The sequence below is a fragment of the Archocentrus centrarchus genome, chromosome 16 (genome assembly GCF_007364275.1).
Source record: "Archocentrus centrarchus isolate MPI-CPG fArcCen1 chromosome 16, fArcCen1, whole genome shotgun sequence".
Classification (NCBI taxonomy): domain Eukaryota; kingdom Metazoa; phylum Chordata; class Actinopteri; order Cichliformes; family Cichlidae; genus Archocentrus; species Archocentrus centrarchus.
The window spans coordinates 29,004,783-29,026,353 of NC_044361.1; the positions used below are offsets into that span (position 1 = coordinate 29,004,783).

At 38.9% G+C, this 21,571-nt stretch overlaps 3 protein-coding genes across 4 annotated transcripts; 1 reads left to right on the top strand and 2 right to left on the bottom strand.

Moving 5' to 3' along the window:
* The first annotated feature begins 1,294 nt into the window (after positions 1 to 1,294).
* Positions 1,295 to 4,697, top strand: taf12 (TAF12 RNA polymerase II, TATA box binding protein (TBP)-associated factor). The gene is made up of 6 exons (XM_030750163.1): positions 1,295 to 1,452; positions 2,778 to 3,002; positions 3,311 to 3,388; positions 3,644 to 3,758; positions 4,350 to 4,438; positions 4,577 to 4,697. The coding sequence occupies exons 2-6, from the start codon at positions 2,925 to 2,927 to the stop codon at positions 4,610 to 4,612; spliced, it is 396 nt and encodes a 131-aa protein (XP_030606023.1). The 5' UTR covers positions 1,295 to 1,452; positions 2,778 to 2,924; the 3' UTR covers positions 4,613 to 4,697.
* Positions 4,698 to 5,460: 763 nt separating this feature from the next.
* Positions 5,461 to 8,563, bottom strand: rab42b (RAB42, member RAS oncogene family). Its single transcript, XM_030749746.1, has 3 exons — positions 8,307 to 8,563; positions 7,905 to 8,188; positions 5,461 to 7,112 (listed from the first exon to the last, which is right to left on the bottom strand). Exons 2-3 carry the CDS (start codon positions 8,120 to 8,122, stop codon positions 6,662 to 6,664), a joined length of 669 nt encoding a protein of 222 aa, XP_030605606.1. The 5' UTR covers positions 8,123 to 8,188; positions 8,307 to 8,563; the 3' UTR covers positions 5,461 to 6,661.
* Positions 8,564 to 9,192: 629 nt separating this feature from the next.
* LOC115794315 (CTP synthase 1-like) lies at positions 9,193 to 21,351 on the bottom strand. 2 transcript variants are annotated; one of them, XM_030749745.1, is made up of 18 exons: positions 21,196 to 21,351; positions 19,286 to 19,465; positions 17,971 to 18,141; positions 17,717 to 17,817; positions 16,948 to 17,064; positions 16,624 to 16,707; positions 15,304 to 15,384; positions 14,330 to 14,481; positions 13,670 to 13,802; positions 13,406 to 13,494; positions 12,760 to 12,854; positions 12,144 to 12,206; positions 11,968 to 12,011; positions 11,767 to 11,863; positions 11,625 to 11,680; positions 11,357 to 11,453; positions 11,028 to 11,172; positions 9,194 to 10,544 (listed from the first exon to the last, which is right to left on the bottom strand). In XM_030749745.1, the coding sequence occupies exons 2-18, from the start codon at positions 19,449 to 19,451 to the stop codon at positions 10,466 to 10,468; spliced, it is 1,770 nt and encodes a 589-aa protein (XP_030605605.1). In that variant the 5' UTR covers positions 19,452 to 19,465; positions 21,196 to 21,351; the 3' UTR covers positions 9,194 to 10,465. The 2 variants fall into 2 exon arrangements, with proteins under 2 accessions (XP_030605604.1, XP_030605605.1); XM_030749744.1 differs by lacking the exon at positions 11,357 to 11,453 and having other exon boundaries at positions 9,193 to 10,544; positions 21,196 to 21,329.
* Positions 21,352 to 21,571: the final 220 nt, after the last annotated feature.

Below are 21,571 nucleotides of genomic sequence, written 5' to 3' on the forward strand. Positions count from 1 at the left end.
TACTTGGAACATCATAACTAAAGAACGTGGGATATGCTGCATGAAAATGGTTTTCAGATTTGGAGTCATGATAAATGCTCTTATATAGTGCTTTTCTGCTCTACTTGGGCACTCTAAGCGCTCTATACATTCCTCATTCACCCAAGCACTTTTTTAGCTTCAGCTCTTTCTCCCTGTTTCTCCCTTCTTGACAGCCGCCCTTCCACTGAGACCATTTCTGATGAGGATTCAGCAAACAGTTGAATCAACTGAAGGGTCAGATGTTTCTCTCAGGTCCTGCATGTGTCAGGTCTTTGCTGGGTTTTTCCTATTTCTTAAGGACATGACTGTCAGATACTGTTCATCTCCTGCTCTTGTTGGTGAAAAAAACTGTTTTATTCCCATCACACTGTGTTATCTTTGGCATTTTTTGTAGATTCAGCTAAAGAAATGGGAGCAAATTACATGTTTTTTGTGACAGGCTGCTAACATAGTGCCCAAAGACACAATTTGAAATGGATTCTTTTCTAAGTTGTCTGTTATGTGTGCAGACACGACACTGGTTCATCCATTGAGCTAGCTGATTGAATGATTCATAGGTCAGTGTAAGGAAGAGAAAAAAAAAGGGAGAAGAGCTCACGATACTTACTCTGTCTTAAAGCACATGGAGAGAGTCCAGGGCAATAAAATGTATTTCCTGCATCCCAAATTAATTTGTCATGATTCTAAAGTTTTCACATTTATATCATTATTAAATGGTTTTGCCCATTATTACATGTCAATTTAAGTCAGTTTAAGCTCCGAAACAAAGTCAGAAACTGAGTGTAATTGTAGATCTGAGCCGGTGTGGGAAGCATGTTTTTCAAAATGGAGGTTGTGAGGTAAAACATGCCAGTGGCTCAATGTACCCCAGAAGGTTAATATAAGCTAGGTTAATAGTACCTAGTAGTCTGTGTATTTAAGTGTTCTTTTCAGATATTCTACAGATACGATGAAGATAGCAAAGCAGTGCAAAAGAAAGGCAGAGGCTAAGCATCCTTTGATGATGCTTACATTGTAACTATTATTTGAAACAGACACACTTGTGTTTGTTTTTTTAGTAAAATTGGCTCATGCCACCATGCTCTCCCCTACACAAACCCCGTACGCGCTGTTTGTGAAATGTAATTGCTGAAAGAGGGAAAAGGCTGATGCTACTTTATTGAAAAATGAGATTTTTTTTTTGTTTTTTTTTTTTGGTTGCTTTTTTTTTTAATGTAGTTCCACAAAGCATCCAGCAGGCGGCAAAGTAGAGAACACAGAGCGTCGGTATCCACAGGAAATAGACATCAGCAAAGCGGAAGTACTGAAAGGAAGCCTCGATTATTTTTCTAGCTATCCAAAGGGGAAACTGAGGGTCGATTTTTCCGCAAAACAACAAATTTGTCATCACAACCACGCCGAAGCATGGATAGATAGTGTTTGTTTAACTGAGTAAGTTGACAGTTTGATGCGCAGTTTTAAAATTTAGCCTGCATATGTTTTCTCCACCGGATTCGGTGCTAACGTTAGCTGCTATTGTTTTTAGCACGTTAGCGCAAACTTCGATGTTTATTGTTTGTTTGCTTGCTTTAAATTAATGGTTTGTTTCTACAACCACCATTAATTTACCGTCTTTTCTCTTTATATTTTGGGTATCACATTTTTTCACTAACGCGGTTAATGTTTTCAGTAGACCTGTGCCATTGTTTGACGGCTAAGTTGTGTGGATTGGGTCTTAGCATATATTTGGAATTGTAAAGGCAGTAAATAGTAAATGTTGTATACAATTTAAAAAAAAAAGCCGAATCAAAATAAAACAGCTTTACATTTTAAGTATTAAGCCGATGATAATATATCCGATGTTATATTAAAACTTTGTTGTTATTTTGTCATTTTTACTTTAAAAACCAAGCGAGAAAAAAATAAACTCAGCGTTGTTTGTGTAAGTTCTCAGTCAGCCAGGTCAGGGTAATCTCAAGAGCTTGGAAAAAGTCGACTACACTTCTTTAAGTTTTTGAAGACGTTTCACCTCTAATCCAAGAGGCTTCTTCAGTTCTAAAACCAAAAGATGGAGCCCAGTTATTTACACCCTGGTTGGCCTCTTGGAGATGGTCGTTGACCCACTATTGATTATTTGCGTCATCACATGGAGCCAAGGTGTTAAAAAAAAAGCAGTGGGTTATTAACACCAGGTGTTTCGGGTGAAACCACTGTACCCACTCAATCATGTCCCCTATTGAGGTTAGCTAAGTAAGGTGTGAGTGGGGGCTGAGGCGCCTGGGAAAGGATCTCAAGACTGCATTCAAACAGCGATTCCACAAACGCATGGCATGGAGATTACTTCAGGTAATCTCAGTCGGTCACAGGATAGAGTGGGGCGAGGTCTCAAAGTGGTTTCACTCCAAACCCCTGGTGGTAATGACCCACAGCTTTTTTTTTTTTCACACCCTAGTGGGGGGTTGTCACCTTGGCTCATGTGATGATGCACATGAGCCAAGGTGACAACCCCCCACTAGGGTTTCAATACCTGGGGCTCTCCACCTTTTGGTTTTAGAACTGAAGAAGCCTGTTGGATGAGAGTTGAAACATCTTCAAAAACTTAGAGAAGTTCAGTTGCCTTGTTTTCAAGCTCCTTAGACTAAACTAAACTCAGCATTCCTGAATATAATTGGTAAATAATACGATGATGGAAGCCTTTTTCATGAATGTCCTACTATTCAGCTTAAACAGCTCAATCAACCTGTGATTAACTTCTGTTTCTGACTCTTTAATCTCAGATTTACAGCTGTGGCCCTGGTAGAAAGGTAATTTATCACATCTGTTTTCAACTTGGATTGCTGCTGAGGGTCAGAGACAGACCTGCCACAACTGTTTTGATTCCAGTGAAGCTCCAAAGTCTCTCTACTTTTTCTGTGGCCACCAGCATGGCTAACAGCACTGTGACTGTGGTTAAGGGTATGCCGCCAGGCCCTGCGGGCAGGAGTAGTCCAGAGGGATCTCAGGTCAGTTAATTTTTTGCTTAGCAGAACCAAAGGTCAGCATCTCTGTAATAATTTATTGACTTAATGTCTGGAAATGCCAAAGTTTAAGAGTGTATTATATTTGAGACGAACATTTAATTTTTTACACGGAATACCAGGAATAAATATCAATGCAAAACTCCTGGGTTCTTACTTTGACTGTGAGAAAACTGTCTTGTTGTATTTTTGCAATCTTTGGCTATCATTAATCTGTTGTAGAGACCACACATCAACTACACCTGTTAGCAGTCATAAATTAATGATGAATGTATCTTTTTTTCTCTCTCCAGGTGCTAAGTAAGAAAAAGCTGCAGGATCTGGTGAGAGAGATTGATCCAAATGAGCAGCTGGATGAGGATGTGGAGGAGGTGTGTCAGTGATTTTTTTTTTTTTAACAGCATTAATAAATGATGATGGATTATATTTTGTAAGCCTTACCAACAGTGCATTTTTCTGTATTGAATAACATTTTAATTTTGTTACTGTAATGCTTTTTCCATTATTTAGAATTAAAACCTGGCTAATGCTTTGAACAGCTGAAAATATGACCACTCTCAAGCTATTGTGGAACAGATGGTTTCTTCACTTTTCATGGATTTTAAAAATGCCTGTTTTCTTCTCAGATGCTGCTACAAATTGCAGATGATTTTATAGAGAGCGTAGTGACAGCAGCCTGTCAGCTGGCGCGCCATCGCAAGTCCAACACCTTGGAGGTGAAAGATGTTCAGTTACATCTAGGTAAGTTGCTTGTGGCTTTTTTGAAGGATTGGGTCATTCTTTATTTTGTCCAGGGTTCGCTGTGTGCCTTGATCTCTCACAAAAATGTAAGAGTGTAAAGGCCATCGTTGCTAACTGAAACGGTATCAGGACTTACATTTAGTTTATCTTACGAGGATTTGATGTGATTTATTAATTTACCCATACCCGTTGGCTATTTATATTCAGATTTTGTTGTTACTTTGAAAGCACAAGGCTATTTAGCAAACTCTATATGCATACAAAAACATGTTTGTAATTAAAGGAATATTTTTTTTTATCACTTGAATCACTAAATCAGAATAGCTTAATGTAATATTTATAGACAATTTTAGATTAACGTTAGGTAAACTGCATTTCTGTTATCAGTTTGAAGCACACAGGGAGTTTAAATTATTTACTGTAAAGCCTTGAAAACATATATAACTATTTTTGAAAATGAAATGGAAATTGGATCTTTATCTTATAGACTGAGTTATTTGCCAGATATGCTAGCTCTGATATCAGTATCTTTTGGAAATCCTGAGGAGTTAAAGCCTGTGTCCTGCTGCCATTGTGCATTACTTTTCTCAGAGCGCCAGTGGAACATGTGGATTCCTGGTTACGGCTCAGATGAGATCCGGCCGTTCAAGAAGGCTTGCACCACAGAGGCTCACAAACAGGTGAGTGATTGGCTCTGCTGCACATGTTGGCAGAGAGAACCTTGAGTAACTGCTGATCTCATATTTGTCAGTATGGTTGATTTGGATTGTATTATAATGAACACTGGGCCTAATTATGTGCATTTATTTTCGTTTCAGAGAATGGCATTGATCCGCAAGACAACCAAAAAGTAGCACGACTGAGATGTTGCACCCATTCTGGTTATTTCTTTTCTTTTAAACTGGGATTTTTTTTTTTTTTCCCTGGGTGGGGTGGGGGGGGTTGGGGGAAAAAGAATAGAGATATGGTATTGGTGGGTGTATTTTTCTTGACATTAATGTTTCATTGTCATAGCTCCATAAGTTTTGAGTGTTTTGCCAGAGTCATTGCACAATAGTGGTCTTTGTATGTTTGATTCTGTATTGTTGCCATTAAGCTAAACCTGGCAGAACTCCATTACATCTTTTGTCAATAAAAATAAGGACTCATACTTCTTTGGTGTTCTTTGTTACTGGATGCAAATGCTACCCGACTCATGTCCCTCCATAGAAAATGAAGTGTTTGTTCTTACGTTTCTCATTATTGAGGTTATCTTGCAGGTTAAGTTTAGGATTGATTGGAGCACAGCGGGCTCTATTATAGTTTTCTGTAGTTAAAGGTTTAGACTACCAAATTCCTCCTGTGTAGTGGTGGCCATGTGTGGATGTGCTATTGTATTAAGGTTTCTGTTTCATTAACATGTTTATTTAGTGCATCATTGTGGCCTTTTATTATTGTTTACCTGGGAAATTTGCATAAGAATAAGAACTGATCTATGGTGTGTATGTTGCCAGATTTAATTAATGTATCCATGTAATTTGACAAACTTATGAGATGGAAAGCAGTTCACATTTATTGGTCAACCACCTCATGGAGTTGGAAATGCCACACTAATCTGTATTATATTAATACACCACGAAGGCTCAGTTGTGATTACATTGACTTCCTGCATGCTTGCAGAGAACCACATACAAAGCCTGATATTCAGAAATGGCAGATAGCTACCTGCCATGACTCAGTGACATGTTTTAGTTGCAGATACAAAGGGGGAAAAAAATCTAAAAGCACCCGTGAGGTTTAGATGACCAAATATTCCCAGGATGTGTTTACTAGTGATGTTACAAGGCATTTTCGGTAAAACTGTTCAGGCCCGTAAGAATAATTCAAGAGACAAATGAAGGCTTAAGACAATATTTGTAATCTCAACCAAGGGACCAAATACATTAACTGCTGGGAATTATTTGTAGAACAAGTAATACAGAGAGAATCACAAATGTGTCCTGGAAATGGATTCAAAGGCAAATACAGAATGCCTTTGTGCAGCAGTGGTACCAACCCTCTCATTGACCACTCAAAATGATAAACCTGCTTGCAGCCACTTGTTATAAATTACGTGGCCCATAGCTGCGCAGGCTACTCCAACTCCTTGACCTCCAGGCTGGTGGAACCGCTTTCCCAGTGTACAGGTCTCGAGGTAGAGGATTCAGTAATGGAGAAGATTTGCTAATTTCCTCTCCCCTTTGAATAATAGTGACTCTGACACAATTACATCTTTAGCACCCATTAGACTAATTAGAGAAAAAGAACAAACAACTTGTCATATTACAGCCCCTGCCCTCACTGAAGTGAGGTTAGTAATGACCTTATGAGTCCATTAGTCTAATATGCTGTGGGCCTGGCATCTCACTAAAGAGAGAATTACCATATTTCTCTTATAAATATAGAATATTGATTTTTCTATTAAAAGTCTAGGGCTTCACTAGCAGCTTTGTTGCACTTTTTGAGCTCAGTGCTACAAGTGACATTGAGCAAACTTAAATTTCATCCTAATGGTGGAACTAGATTCAGATAAGAAAGGTTATTAGACTTTACACTGAACATTTCAGTCTCATTAAACAACAAATCAGTACAAGAGTAGTCAAGCATGTCTACCTGCTGATGGAGTACAAAAAAGGAAACAGTTACACACCAAAAAAATCCTAAACTAATATCGTTCCCTATTTTATTTCACACCAAAAAAAAAAAAAAGATCAGTCTTTCACATTTCTTTATCATCACAAAAAGGTGTAAAATATTTTTCACACCAGTGTGTTTTTTTTCCTTGCTTTACAATAAAATGCCACTGCCAATCCAGTCTGCTCTCAACCTCTTTTTGGTTTTACATTCACGTGAGTTCACAAAGCTGGCCGCCACATGCCCACAGTTTAACCACAGCACTTTTTCTTGTTCTTGGTTTCCACTCTTGGCTGAGAAGTGCTGGCTCGCTGTAACTGCAGTGCCTGTGGGGCAGTGCACTTGACTCCATCCCAGCCCTCTTGCAGCTCTATCTCTCCACTCAACAGGCCCTGGTAGATTCGTCGAGTGAGGAGCTCGAAGGACTGTCTTACATTTTGTCCAGACTTTGCAGAAGCCTCCACGTAGGGTGTTCCTAGCTGCTGGGCCAGTTTCTCGGCCTCGTCCCGGCTCACCGCCCTTTCCCTGTGAGCATCTCGGTCACTCTTTTGACCCACCAGGATGAACAGAACCTTATGTGGCTGCACTCGCTCGCACACCTCAGCATGCCAGTCCTTAACATGGTCAAAAGAGGCACGATTGGTAATGTCAAACACTAGCATGCCTCCAACTGAGTTGCGGTAATAAGAACGGGTCACTGACCTGAGGAAAGCAGTGAGACAAGGGGAAAAAGAACTGGATATTTGAATATTATCAAATAATCCCCCCCAAAACCTGGAAAGTAGCTAAATTTATGTCCTGTTCTTATGAGCGACTGACATCTGCACTGCATGACTTGAGCTCTTTTGGATAAGCATTCTGTCTCTTTGCAAGAATCTAATCAGACCTGTAGGTCCTGAATGACTCATTGAATATTTAAACCAAAGGTCATCTAAACTGTCAGCTGGCAAAAAACTTCATCTAAACACTTCTTACTGAAAACAACCCTAATGTGGCTAAGCCTTTGGCTGACTAATGGGATTATAGATCTGGTCCAAAGTGAAGGTAAATCCAAACAGGCATAGTTTGCAATTTGTTTCAGTTCATTCAGCTGGAGAGCTGAAAAAAAAAAGAATTTGGAGACAGAATGAAACCTCTATCTCTTAGTTCTTTTATTAAATATGCTGAGCATAGAAAATACTGCATTTAAAAGAGCTCAATTTTCAACTCAAAAGTATTGCACAAACTGCATTTCTGTACACAGCGCACACCTATCTTGTGACACTGGGGGTGGATACACAATCACAGCTGAAAGTAAACACTGAAGAATAGCTCTGGTGTGAATGGAAGAAACTGCAGTTTGTCATGCACAAGAAAAACATTTCTGAATTTCATTATTAGAATGGTGTTTTTGTAATATGGCCTAAAAATATATATATCAATAATACCTAAAATCCAAACATTAAGCTTATCTCATTGTAGACTGCAGATGTCTTGTTTAAAGCTCATCCATACCTGAACCTTTCCTGTCCAGCTGTGTCCCAGAACTGCAGCTTGACACGGACTCCTGGTTCCACCTCCAGGAAGTGAACATAGAAGTCAACACCTACTGTCTGGTTGATGGACTCCATAAACAAGTCCTCTGTGTAGCGTTTCAGCAGCGAGGACTTTCCCACAGTGGAATCGCCCAGCATGATGATCCTGAATTGGTACTGCCACAAAGTCAGGTCCATTGTTGCAGGCAGTTAGAAAAGAGATTAGGACAGGAAAGACAACTTTTGGAGAGGTGTATAGAAGTTCTGGGGAAGAGAAAAAGTAGATTGTCATAAAAATAATCATTTAAAAAAAAGCAAATATAGTGAAGAGATTACCGAGACTATCAACCCCACACAAGCTTACCACCAGCTGCTTTCTTACCTCTGACAATCCAAATGTTGAGAAACAACCAATAAGCCACTCCTTATTAATCTCACTACCAGTGTAGAAGTCAGTATTCACAGCCATCCCAAAACTCCTATGCTTTTATGACTGCAGGACAATTCTATTCTCATTTCCATAGTGGCTCATCAAATCTTCAATGAAGGCAGGCACACAGAAAAATCTGTCCCACAAAGTCGATCCATTTGAGCTGCTGATCTTAACTAGTACTGTAAGCATGCGTGAGCATGGCTTTGCAGGGGTGTGTACTTCTGAAGGTTTCATGTTTATACTTGACTAAAGGAGGGGCAAGAGCAGAAGGACAAAGGGAGGGCCAGATATAGGAAATGGGGTAAGTTTAAGGAAGTAGTGGCTGCATTAAATACATTATCAAGGGAAACTGTGCACTTTCCTGTTGACGTCCTTAAGGGCTATCAACATCATTAACACAGAAAATGAGGGTGATTGTTGGCAACTCTTTGCCCACACTATTTGCAAGTTTTTTTTATCACTTTATGATCTTGTCTGTACAGTGAGCATCTAAAAGGGGAAGTTGATAACAATGCAGCTTTTTATCCCCTGGGAAAACCAAACTGGTCTCACAGTTATATGTAAAATGACCACGACCTCTCACCACCACATTCTGCAGTGTTCAGATTACATGCAGGCAACAAGGAGAACAAGCTTCTCCGCCACCGTCCTCGTTAATGAGTCCTTCCCAAGGAAGGGGTGACAACACCAATGTATTTATGTAAAGTCATACATGTATGTTTGCATCTGTCAGAAAAAATATAGTTATGTGAGATAAATCGTGCAGCTTGTAATGGCAACCTAATATCCTCCAAAATAATGACAAGTTTCTCGGGAGAGAATATTTATTTTTTCAAATTAAACACATACTGCATAACATATGCATCTAAATGTAATAAATATATATATATATAAAAAAAAAAAAAAGCATTTCAGTGCATTTGAGTCACAAACTGATAACCAAATGGGGTCTCATTTTACTTACTTGGAAAATACACCAAGACTGAAAATGCAAGCAGGATATTTGATGCCTATAACCCACCAGTCACTTTTACTGATCCTTAGTTTTACTTTTATTCTGTTGCTGTTATAAAGACTGCTTGGATTGGATTTCCCCAACTATCAGATGACTGTGTATCAGCACATCCATTAAAAAAAGTTCTTAGTCTGAAATAGTGGTAAAGGGCAGTTGTGTTTACTGGATGAAGGCACAAATTGTGCAACCTCAAATAGTGAGCTCAGCTTTAGGGCCTAAAAAACGCCAAATAAAACAAAAAAAAAAACTCTCTCATGACCCCAAAGCAAAGTTATCAAATAACAGTTTACATACAGAAATTAAAACCCAGCAACCATGATGCCTAAATCATTTACATTACTACAGAAAAATATTTCATCCTATTTTAATCTCATTTCCATACAGATTTGGATGCAGTACAGAGGACAATTGTTTAAAACTAAAGGCAGTATTAAAACTAAGGAGAAATACAAAATACAAATAATCCAAATAATAAAAAAAAAAAAAAAAAAGGAGATAGTTACAAGTATTTAAAACTGGTAAATGTATCAATAACTTCTCTGACTACCAACACACACACACACACAAGTAAAAACCTTTAAACATGCTTCTTATACAGACTGGAGTGATTTGCAGGATGGCAGTCAAAAGAACCCCGACTGCACAAACCCCCCGACCCTTTCTCACATGCTACATGTTATGCCCCCCCACAATGAGGTCTGTGGGTAATGTGGGGAGCAACGACAGATAAAACCGGGACACAGAGACCAAACAGGTCCTGCAAAATTACCAGTGAATTCTGAGCAAGTCACAAGTTTCTCTGTAAAACTCCAACATGATCATCTTTCTCAGAAATTTGTCAGAGCACCTTTAATAAAGGTTTGGATTTTTACAGCAGCTTTAAAACACCGACAGAGTTAACAGAATTCCCTTACCTTTAATATTTTCCTGAAGGCAAAATATTTGAACAGCATAAATTATTAATGCTTACTACAATATTGTATCAACAATTTTTAAAAATACTGTTTAATACAAATATTGCTTTTACAGAGTCAGTTATATTTCCTGGGCCTTGCATTTATCTCCATGAGTGACACAAAAACAAAAATTACTCCTACAAAGACAGGAACTTCAGCTCAGATGAGAGGTCCATTTCAGGAGAGCTGCTACCACTGTTGTCGCTGTAGTTGTCCCTGAAATGCAACATAAATGCATAAGATGAGTACTGCAGCAGCAACACAGCATAGAGACTGTTTTACTGTAACTCCAGGAAGAACGATGACATGGACATGGCTTCAAGTGCAGCTTGGGTCTTTTGATATAATGCATAATATAATTGGTGTTAAATATTGATCAAGTTTAAAGTTCAGAGGCAAGTTTGAGTTCAGATTTTAACCACTCAGTATTAACAATTTTACAGATTAATATTAAAAAGTGTCCTCTGAGCATAAATGTCAGTCAAACATGATTTGATGAAAAATGAGAGCAAGATGAAATAACAGTCAGCCGTTTGCAGGCTTGAGAAACACCTTGATGGAACAAGTTAACGTCTGGGAACTTCTAGCTGTAGTTCCAGCTAAACGCATACATTTCCGGACCGTCACCACTGCACGGTTTCATTTCAACTTCCTTTAAATAACCTTTGGATGCCAAGTCATTGCTGTGCTGGTGTTTACCGTGGAGAAAGGCGACAGCCCTTGGCCAGGTAGCTCTGGAGTTTTCCCGCAGCAGCCAGCAGAAGACCCAAATATGGAGGAGAAGGTTTGATGGGTCTGGAAGTGAACTCTGGATGGTACTGCACTCCAACAAAGTAACAGTGGTCTGAAACAAAAATTGGCAAATTACTGCACGCATTAATACCTCTACTACCTCAGGCTTCATTTACAGCAGTACTCCTATAGTTAAAACAATAAAGATGAAACATGGCTTCTCTTCAGCAAGTTCAAGAATTGCATGTAGTGGAAGCAGCAGGTGGGTGCTCGATTTCAAACACTTTCCCCATTACCCTCTAATTCTATGACTTCCATTCTCTCTCCTTTCACATCCTGTCCAACAAACTGAAGTCCCTTTTTTTCAAAGTGGTGTTTCAGCTCTGGATTCACCTGAAATAAGATAACATTCAGTGATTCAATGTGCTATTTGTTTAATTCAAGGTTAAAATATAACCCCAAGTTCCTGTATGATACACTGTATAGTTTTTGTATAATAAATTTTGTAATTCAATGCTTTTTGCTGCATGACAAAAAGCTTTAAACTCTTGTTTTGGTCACTACCTCAAATCTGTGTCTGTGCCTTTCATCAACAGATTCCACATCTCCATACAGCTTTCCTGGAAGAATAAAACATAATTTCATTAGGTCATAAAGTCACTGGGTAGAACAAATCCATACACCATTTGATCCGGCAGACACATACTCAGTACACTGGTGCTGGACGTGAAAACGGTTTGCCTCTTTCCCAACCTCATAGTCCCACCCATCTGGCCTGGGTTGTGTTCAGGCATGTCAATCACCTGGAGAGATCAAAAAAGATGTTGAACCACCCTGATTATAACTGATAAGCGCATACTGAAAAAAAAAAAAAAAAAAAAAAAAAGGAAGAAAAATGATAACCTACCACAGGGTGTTTGGATTCTGGATTAAATTCTGTGGAGTTGGCATCTGAAAAAGATAAGATGAACGGCTCTAAGCACAAATCAACTTTCCAACAGGTGGAAGCTTTATTCATCATTAAATTAGAAACCACAGGAAGGAAATATTTCTTTGCTGTGTCCCGAGCTGAACCGCACTCACCTTCCCATCCAAGAACACTGCGAGCAAACTCACAAACTGCCAGCTGCATGCCCAAACAAACCCCTGCAAAAAAACAAGGCCAGCAGGATTCTTGCATAATCTCAGCTATGGTAAAGACTCAAATACTGAACATCATCTCCCAATATAAACCCCTGACAAGCAGTAATGAATCTGCATATTAAGTGTTGCATCACGAGATTAATTGCGAGGAATAAAAGGTGTGCAGTAAATACAGATCCCCTTTCAATCTGCTCCAGAGCTTTCACTGAATAATAGAAATACAAGACCCGGGGGGAAAAAAAAAAAAAAAACACAGTGGGTACTTTTTGTCTGTTCATTGGTATTAGCAGTATTTGAAAAATTAATATCACACTAAATATATGAACAGCATACATCTTACATCCTCTATACGGCCCTGCACTGAGTCTATATTAATCAAGTATTTCCTCTATTTGTCTTTGTGTAACTGCTCAAACTATGTCTAACTGCATGGAGAGCGTCACTGAACACCAGCTTTCAAGCCCTGCCTGGTTTCATTTGTGGACTTGCTGGTAGGATGAAATACTGCATTACAATATGATACATAACATATAGCACAGTATGAAATCTCTCTTACCCAGAAATGGCTTATTCTGCTTCCGTGCCCAGGAAATAGCTTGCATCTTGCCTTCTGTCCCTCTTGTACCAAAACCTCCCGGCACCAAGACAGCACTGTGGAAAGAAAAAGAACCATCAGGCCTCAGCCCACTTAGAAGATTTCACAGACACAATTAAGAAATTTAAATTGAGCATATTCTCATATGGCTTTCTTTTCAAACCTTGTATCACTCTCTCTTTGGAGATTATCAAAAAGCCTGCTACTGTATCATCAGTGTACGATAATTCAGTAACATATTGTATGACTACTGAACTAACTAACTAACATACTTAGAAAAGCTTTATTTTATGATACTGATTAGGACACACTACTGACATTTTAAATCTAATGCATCCACGAAAAGTAAAGAAAAACTATCCCAAATTATGTTTTCCTTATCAAAACCCCCCTGAAGTAATAAAATATCCTCTTGCTGTCCCCAGCCTGTAACACACCCCGTTACTGCCTCTTTTGAAACAACTACAGACAACAGGTCTCACAACCTGTTTTTACCTGTCTGCAATACTGCATCACCAGAGTGTACATTCTAATATCGATAGCTGCTAATTATCCAAGATCATCCAAGTTTACTGGCACATGTCTTTGCCCTGTTTTGTCTACTCACTGAGCACTGCAGAGGTTCTGCCAGGCCTCATGGTATCTCACTGGATCATCTTGCAGGGTAGTATTCTCCAAGTCTGCAGAGTCTATGTACTGTAATAACAACAAACACAATCTGGATGAAGATCAGTCAACAACATGCTAACAGCTGTACAAATACAAGCTTCTGTGAGGCTTTATTTAAGTTTAGAAAGTTTTACTGCAAAAACAGTTCAAATTGAAAACAAAGTGATGCAAAATTCTGAAATTATAACAGTTATTTCCTTACCTTGACCACTAGTTTGTGATTAATGGCAAGGGCCGAATGCTCTAGAGCCTTAATTACAGATGTGTAAGAGTCAGCTAACTTGGTATATTTCCCCACCAGGGCTATGGAAACATGCTCCAAGAGACGGTCGGATCTGAAAAGAAAGGGAGATGATTCATAGTACAGAATCTAATGCATCCTTTAATGATTACTTCCTCAGCTACTCATTTACCCTCAACACTGTGTATGTTGTACTAAACCCAACAAGAGACCTGTTGGCCCATAGAGCTCTGCTGTTAAATGTTTTACTTGTATGATATGTGAGATATGGTAACGGAAACTCGTTGGGCTGTAGGTCAAGCATCCTTGAGCTGATACTTTCAAAAATTTGTAAAAAAGAAAAAAAAGTCAAAAAACAGAAATTCATCTGCAGCATTTTGTATATACAATTGTATACAATATACAATTTGGCCATTTAAGTTACTTTTTTGACATTTCGCTTAACCCTCTTAATTGGAGGGGAAGGCGAAATGTCAAAAAAGTAACGTAAAGGGCCAAATTGTATCTTTTTGACATCAATTCGCGGACCGGAAGTTGGGGGAGCCGGAAGCCGGAATGTATCTAATTCTCTGTGCGAGACAAAATTAGAAACAGATAAGCAGCTGAGATGCACTTCCCTACCTATCAGCCATCTCCTTCCACTTTGTGAACATCTTTCTGGGTCTCATCTCAATGGGCAGCTTCAACCGCTCACGTAAGTAGTTCACAACACCCTGGTCCTCCAGCAGCAGAGGAACTCTATAAACCGAGGACACATCGTGGACACAGATCACCTGGAAAGAATTAGAAAACATGTTGTTTGTTGATATCTACTGGCTTTTTTAAAAATGATTTTTATACACTGACCAGACACTTTATTAGGTACACCTTGCTAGTATTGGATTGGACCCCCCCTTTTGTCTTCAGAACTACCTTAAATCTATTGGCTTGATATTGTGACTGTGGAAGTGCATGTGAGTACAGTGAACTCACTGTCATGTTTGAGATGATCTGAGCTTTATGTCATGATGCATCATCCCACTGGAAGCAGCCATCAGAAGACGGTTACGCTGACTCTGAAATACTCAGCCCAGTCTGTCTGGCACAAACAACCATGCCACGTTCAAAGTCACTTAGATCATTTTTCTACCTGATTCTGATGCTCAATTTGAACTTTATCAGGTCGTCTGATAGTCTGCATGCCTAAATTTACTGTTACTGCCTTGTGATTGGCTGATGAGATATTTGCATTTTAAAGCACTTGAAAAGCTGTACCAAACCAAAAGGCCCATGACTGTATAGGATTTCAATTTTTACTCACATGAAGGCAGTCTCGCTCTAAATATATGACGAGTCTTTATTTTGAGTGAGGGGGTTGAGCTAGGAAAGGTTTGTTACAAGAAGACAATTAAACCATATCTAATTATAGTAATAGTGAATTAGTTGTTTGCTCTTATTTCTTTCATGACCTTCTTATATGTACTGTCATTTTCTTGTGAGTATTGACAAGATGAACTGCACTAGCTTATAACTAATGTGAGCAGCCTACCCCACCGACAGCTATACACTTATCAAACTGTAGGCTGTTTACTGGGATGAATATTGCAATATTTCACCTGTGTGGGCTCCACGTGACAAAACATAGAGATCTTTTCCTTGACAGACGTTTCTAGAGGCGTCACACAGCGACACACAATCTGGCAAAAGAAGAATGTGTATTAGTACAATATACACAGCACACACTTGAGGGTTTATATTTAAAGACATAAAATTTGATTTGGTTGCCAACATCATGAGACAAACCTGTGATTCAAAATAATGGATTGTCTACAAAGTAAGAAGAACAAGCAACTTGAGGGGTATGCTACGAAGGAAGTTCAACACAGCCAGGCTTTCTCTGTGTTAGCTGGCTTGACAAAACCTTAAATCCCAGTTGGAGATCGCAGGCATCACGACAGCAGTTATCAACGTTCTCTGCTAAGCCAGGCTTTCTGCTTCAGGCCCTGTGCACGCTCACATAAAGAGGCATTTCACATGTCATGACTCTTCTTCTGCGCAAAATGAACCCCGTGAGTGCCGCCTAATCCAGTGAGAGATGTTATCAAATGATGAAGATGATAACATAACGGTGGTAAAAACCTATAAAGAATATGACAAATAACAGTAGAAAGCAGCACACTTGCAAATAAGATGGGAAATTTATTCCTACAGAAAATTGCTAATCTATTGATTTAGTGCTAGAGTGGTAAAATAAACAACTTAATTCAAGTTCATTACTTTAATGCTGAGCGTGGTCTCCGTGCTGCTATTTGGTTCCAGTGTGACGGCTGCACATTCGAGCTCTGAAACTTTAAACTCGACACATTTAGAGAATAAACGTTACTATCTTAAAAAAAAAAAAAAAAAAGGAGACGTGGAAATCGTGTTCATTTCTCTGCAGATCAAAGGGTGTTTATTTTAGCGATAAAATACCCTCATCAATATTCTGCTTTGTGATCTAGTAGCTGCAATTCCAGCAGTGTAAAACAGACGGAGCAGCAGATTAGAATCAACTATAAAAACATTTATACATGTTCTGCATCACAAACTGAATACGTGCTAATTCCAGTGACAATGCGATGCTGTAACTTTACAGCTGAGCTTCATTTGGTGGTTTTGGTAATCTACTAGCACTTAAAACATGCTGTAAATAAAAGAATGAGTGAAAATGTGTCGCTTCCAGGTGATTTTAAACCGAAACTCTAATTATACCTTGCTCTTGACCAGGTTATGTGTTCAGCCTAACTTACCAGGGTGAATTAGACAGGTAAAAAAGAAAGCAACTTTCGTGACACAGAAAACTTCAAGCTTGACATAGCAGTCATTAATCTCGCTTCATAGTACACCCATCCGGCCTGTAGATATAGCGGTGCAACCAGTTTAATCGGACCACCCACCAAATCTGGAGACAGGCCCAGCCCTCTGAGCTCTCGGACACTGCTCTGGGTTGGTTTGGTTTTCTGCTCTCCTGTGGTATTGGGCTGAGGACAAAAGATAAATTAACTTAAAACCGAAGTGTAAATGTGGAATATAAGTCAGTGGTAATTATTTTTTTCCTGTTCAATAACACGTTCCTTAAATTAATAGAAAAACTGAACTTGAGAATTGTACTACGAAACAAAAATATTTAAAAATAATTCAGTGGATGTGGTGAGCTTACACAATACCTGTAAAAAAAAACAAAAAACTACATGCTGTGCATGTTCACTAGCAAACCATACCTGTGGTATCAAGCTGACATGGATGTTGCAGAAGTTCTCCCTTTTCACCTTGAACTGGAACTGTCTGAAGGCTTCAATGAAAGGCATGCTCTCGATGTCCCCTACTGTGCCTCCTAGCTGTTGACACAAAACATCAGCTTAAACCACTGAATTACATGCAACAATACACAGGCTGAGCCTCAGCACTTTGGACAGACTTGGAAAGTACAGCACAGTGTCAGCAGCACCGAGCCCATAACACTGTCAGTGCTGGTTTGAAGTATGCCGTATAAGAACTGCTGGAGGCAAGATAATAATTTACCTTGGTTTATGAGAACTTGACTCTTTTAAGCTGCAAATATATTAAAGATGAAATAATTTTGCAGCACATACTGTAAAACAAACACTTGATTTATAACACAATGATTTAGCACTGTTTTTTTTTTTCTTCTTTCATATAAACATTTATTCCCCAAGGCTAGAAACAGAGCCAGCGTTTTTACAACCTTTTCTCAGCAAATCATTTTTAAAATCCCTCTATTTACAAGTTTTTTTTTTTTCCTGCATCACAGTGACACTCATTTTATACAGATTCAATTATTTATCAGACCTGCTGCTGCATGGTGCAAAAATCACTAGAAAAACAAGAGGTGACAGATCTGAAGTGAAACTAAACTGAATGAAATTATTAAGTGTGAGTACTACTAGACTAAAGAATGACCCATGGGAATATAAATAAGGCAATTCTGACTTCAGAATATTTATTCACACTACATTAATCCCAGCTTACCTCTATGACACAAACTTGAGGTTCCACACCGTCCTCATCCACTGAGATGGTTGCCTGCTTCATTACCCATTCCTGGATAGCATCTGTGATGTGTGGTACAACTGACAAAAAAAAGAAGAAAATGTTTAGCTGTAGTTATCTATGCATTTGTATTGTATAACTCAACTCTCAGAAACACAGATACACGCATACAGCCTAAATCTGCTTCTCTAGGCTCAACACCAAAAGAAGCTCCGTAAACAAAAATATCCAACCTTGAACAGTTTTGCCCAGATAGTCTCCTCTTCTCTCCTTGTTGATTACCGACTGATAGATCTTTCCAGTGGTGATGTTGTTATCTTTGATAAGGCGGATGTCCAGAAAACGCTCATAGTTTCCCAAATCTAGATCCACCTCCCCGCCATCATCGAGAACAAACACCTCACCTGGGAATGCCAAACATTACATCAGTTTTTTCCACAGGGTTGATTTAACAGCAGATTCCCACTTAGTGGAAATCTTGGGCGTCAGGCTTGATGAAAATGTGTTCAGTAATACACAGTACAACAAAACTCATAAAAAACAGGAGCTCCACTTGTTAACACAACAAATACACATACGCTGGACGCTTTATTAGGTACACGTTGCTCTTACTGGGTTGGACCCCCTTTGCATTCAGAACTGCCTTCATTCTCTGTGGCATAGATTCATCAAGGTGTTGGAAACATTCCGGAGATTTTGGTCCATGTTGACATAATAGCGTCACACAGCTGGTGCAGATCTGTTAACTGCACAGCCAGGATGCAACTCTCCCATTCCACCACATTCTGAAAGCGCTATATTAGATTGAGATCTGGTGACTTCGGAGGCCATTTGAGTACAAGTGAACTCATGCTGTGTTCCATTTGCCACGGATGACGGGGCTGGGAGTGGCGTCACTCTCGAGTTCAGTGCATTCCAGGAAAAGTCAGAAAAGCAAGGAAAAACGGGACTTGTTGTGCTCCTTAGCAAAGTAGAGCCATTAATGCATCAGTAGCAATAGAGCACAATGCTTGTTTTTTGCACTTAAAAACACCACTGCAGCACATTCACAGGCAGCCTTGTGAGGGCTGTGCATGTAACTTATTTACTGGGTCACAAACGTGCAAATACACTGGATATTTTCTCTTTTTTTGGTCCATTCTCTTTAAACCCTAGTGACTGCTGTGGGGGAAATCCAGTAGTTTCATCAACAACCACGCCACGTTCAAAGTCACTTAAATCAACTTTTTTCCTCATTCTGGTGCTCGGTTTGAATTTCAGCAGGTTGTCTTGCCCATATCTAAATACCTAAATGCATTGAGTTCCTACCATGTGATTGGCTGATTTCACATTTGCATCAGCAATCAGTTGAATAGGTTTACCCCATAAAATGGCCAGCGACTGTACGCTGTATGGAAACAACCTGAGCCCGTGCCACTCTACCGTAAAGGCTGCAACGCTCCCACAATATTTACTGTCAAACATTAACCACAGGACTCCACCAAACAATTAAATAAAACCGCAGCTGACTAAGTACATAGACATCATTAGAAGTAGTAAATTACTCACCGTGTTCATAAGGTGAAAAGGTACCGGCATCAATATTGATATACGGGTCGATTTTGATGGCTGTGACATGAAGACCGCAGGACTTGAGGATTGTTCCAACACTGCTGGCAATGATGCCCTTACCAATACCAGATATAACACCGCCAGTAACCAGGATGTACTTCATAGTGGCATGTAAGACTAAACACAGAAAACAGGAATCCAGTAAATGACTTGCAAACTTGCTTTACACTTAAAGGACATGTTGAGCTCAAGGAAGACGTGCATTTACAAGCTGTGGATGTGCTGTATTTACTCAAGTGGACTGTAAAGACATAAAGGCCATTCTACAATCGGAGGACAATTTAAGCTTCAAAAACTGTAAAAAAAAAAAACTGACTCCTTATTTTATAATTTTCTATTATGTATTTAGGAAATTCGATTTGTCCAGCTCAGGCATCAAAGGTAAACTTTTTATAAGATATTTTAGTTACTGTGTGCTACACTTCGAGTGACCTATTACCAACATTACAAGCTGAAAAATTAAATACAAGACACACAATTTTTTTTTGAGTAATTTCAGTATTTATTTTCAAACCTTTGCTCAGATTCACTATTCATATAAAAATTCAAACTATTACAAAGGCAACAGATAAACCGTTGTGAGCTAAGAAAACCATTTATGATTATTTCATTAAACATTTTATATGTACCAGAGTTAAAACTAGAGTAACAGGGTTGCACAAGACAATATGGCTGAATGGATATATCACTTTTATTTGTACATTATGACAAATAAACCACAGAAATGTTAAATAATATTTTATGTTTTTATATGTGCAGTAACAGGGCTGGAAATTAGTGCTAGTATTTCTCAGAAAAAGATGATACCTGTGGAATGTAATGCACTGTGAAAGTGTGAGATGTGATTACATAAATAAAAGAAGGAAAGTTTGGAATGAATGTCTTCTTTTGGTAATATGGGTTACCATATAATATTGGGTGGAGTGACACAATTGCTCGATCTAGTCAGAGAAGACTGGAAAAATACAAAATATGTGTATGCTTTTAGTATTTTGTGCATGGATAATTTTAAAATAATGAGTGGGAAAGAAAATTTCCTGCACTTGCAGAATGGCCCCTTAACTGTTGGATTTTAACGAGGTACCCGCCCTGCATCAACAGTTACAAAGATCATTAATCTACGTGCTTAGTAACTTTATAGCTACGACACATAATAGTGTTTGTCTCAGGCTTGGAAAGCATGGACACAGTTAATATGGCGATGTTTTCGATTCTAGGGGTGGAGATAACCCTTTGTTTACATTCATTTGTTTACATTCTTCAGGCATATGATATGCATCATTGACAAACTGAACGAGTATAAGCGGATACATTTTTTCTAAAAAAAAATGTAAATGGGTTAACAGGTTCTTATATAAGATTATTCCCGGTCTAAACCATACAGTGTATGATATTGTTTTTGTTGACGGCATATTAAATAAAAGGGCGGGAAAAAAAAAAGGAGCGCCTACATAAGTAGAGAGAGAAACTCAAGAGACTCCTGAGAGCTTTTGGAGGGTACTGAGTTTACCCCCAGGGCACTGACTGTTTAAGGACTGCTCCATAGCTCAGAGAAGAAAACTGGTCGGTTGACAAGTTTTCACCTGTCTTAGCTCATGCTAACATTGTCCGTAAACTGCCTTGTCGCAGTTTTAGCTGTTGTATTTTACTTACACTAACAGAAGCATCCATTCATCGACACTAAGACAAATGTCATGTTAGTTAGGTCAGTTAATTAGTTGTAACAGATTTCGGGACACCAATAACCAGGTTAGCAGCTTTTTTTTTTTTTTTTTTTAATCAGCTATTAAATTACTTTCCGAGATACAGTGTCAGTTAAAAAAAACAAAACAAAAAAAACAACTCACCAAACAACTGTAGAGAAAAGTCCGACAGTACTTTGACGTGATGTTTATGAATTTCTTTCCGTTCACAAACCACACGTTGTTGCACCAATGCAAACACGTGTATTATCAACCGAGCTGACTGGCTAACCTGCTTCTCCAGCTGGCAGCTTGCGTCCTTCCGTTTCCTGGCGTAAGTAAATTATCCCCCTTTTTGTGTTGTCAGGCAGATCTTGGGCGCCGATCTCACACGATTCACCAGTGAGGTGGCTGAACTCCGGACAAAGTGTGCCTTACAGGTTAAACTGCGGGCAAAATTTGTTTTCACAGTCTATATGGGGAGAATGTAAAGCATTTCAAGGTCAGTACAGCTGCATCTTTTTGAAAGTGGAAATTAATA

Excerpts from the sequence above, each read along its gene's own strand:
- taf12 (XM_030750163.1), top strand. The coding sequence starts at position 2,925 with ATGGCTAACAGCACTGTGACTGTGGTTAAGGGTATGCCGCCAGGCCCT. Across the intron at positions 3,759-4,349 it reads AGATGTTCAGTTACATCTAG|AGCGCCAGTGGAACATGTGG; the intron begins GTAAGTTGCTTG and ends TACTTTTCTCAG. Across the intron at positions 4,439-4,576 it reads CCACAGAGGCTCACAAACAG|AGAATGGCATTGATCCGCAA; the intron begins GTGAGTGATTGG and ends TTTTCGTTTCAG.
- rab42b (XM_030749746.1), bottom strand. The coding sequence starts at position 8,122 with ATGGACCTGACTTTGTGGCAGTACCAATTCAGGATCATCATGCTGGGC. Across the intron at positions 7,113-7,904 it reads GCTGGACAGGAAAGGTTCAG|GTCAGTGACCCGTTCTTATT; the intron begins GTATGGATGAGC and ends TGCTTTCCTCAG.
- LOC115794315 (XM_030749745.1), bottom strand. The coding sequence starts at position 19,451 with ATGAAGTACATCCTGGTTACTGGCGGTGTTATATCTGGTATTGGTAAG. Across the intron at positions 15,385-16,623 it reads TGGGCCTGTCTCCAGATTTG|ATTGTGTGTCGCTGTGTGAC; the intron begins GTGGGTGGTCCG and ends TTCTTTTGCCAG. Across the intron at positions 12,012-12,143 it reads CAGTGTTCTTGGATGGGAAG|ATGCCAACTCCACAGAATTT; the intron begins GTGAGTGCGGTT and ends TATCTTTTTCAG.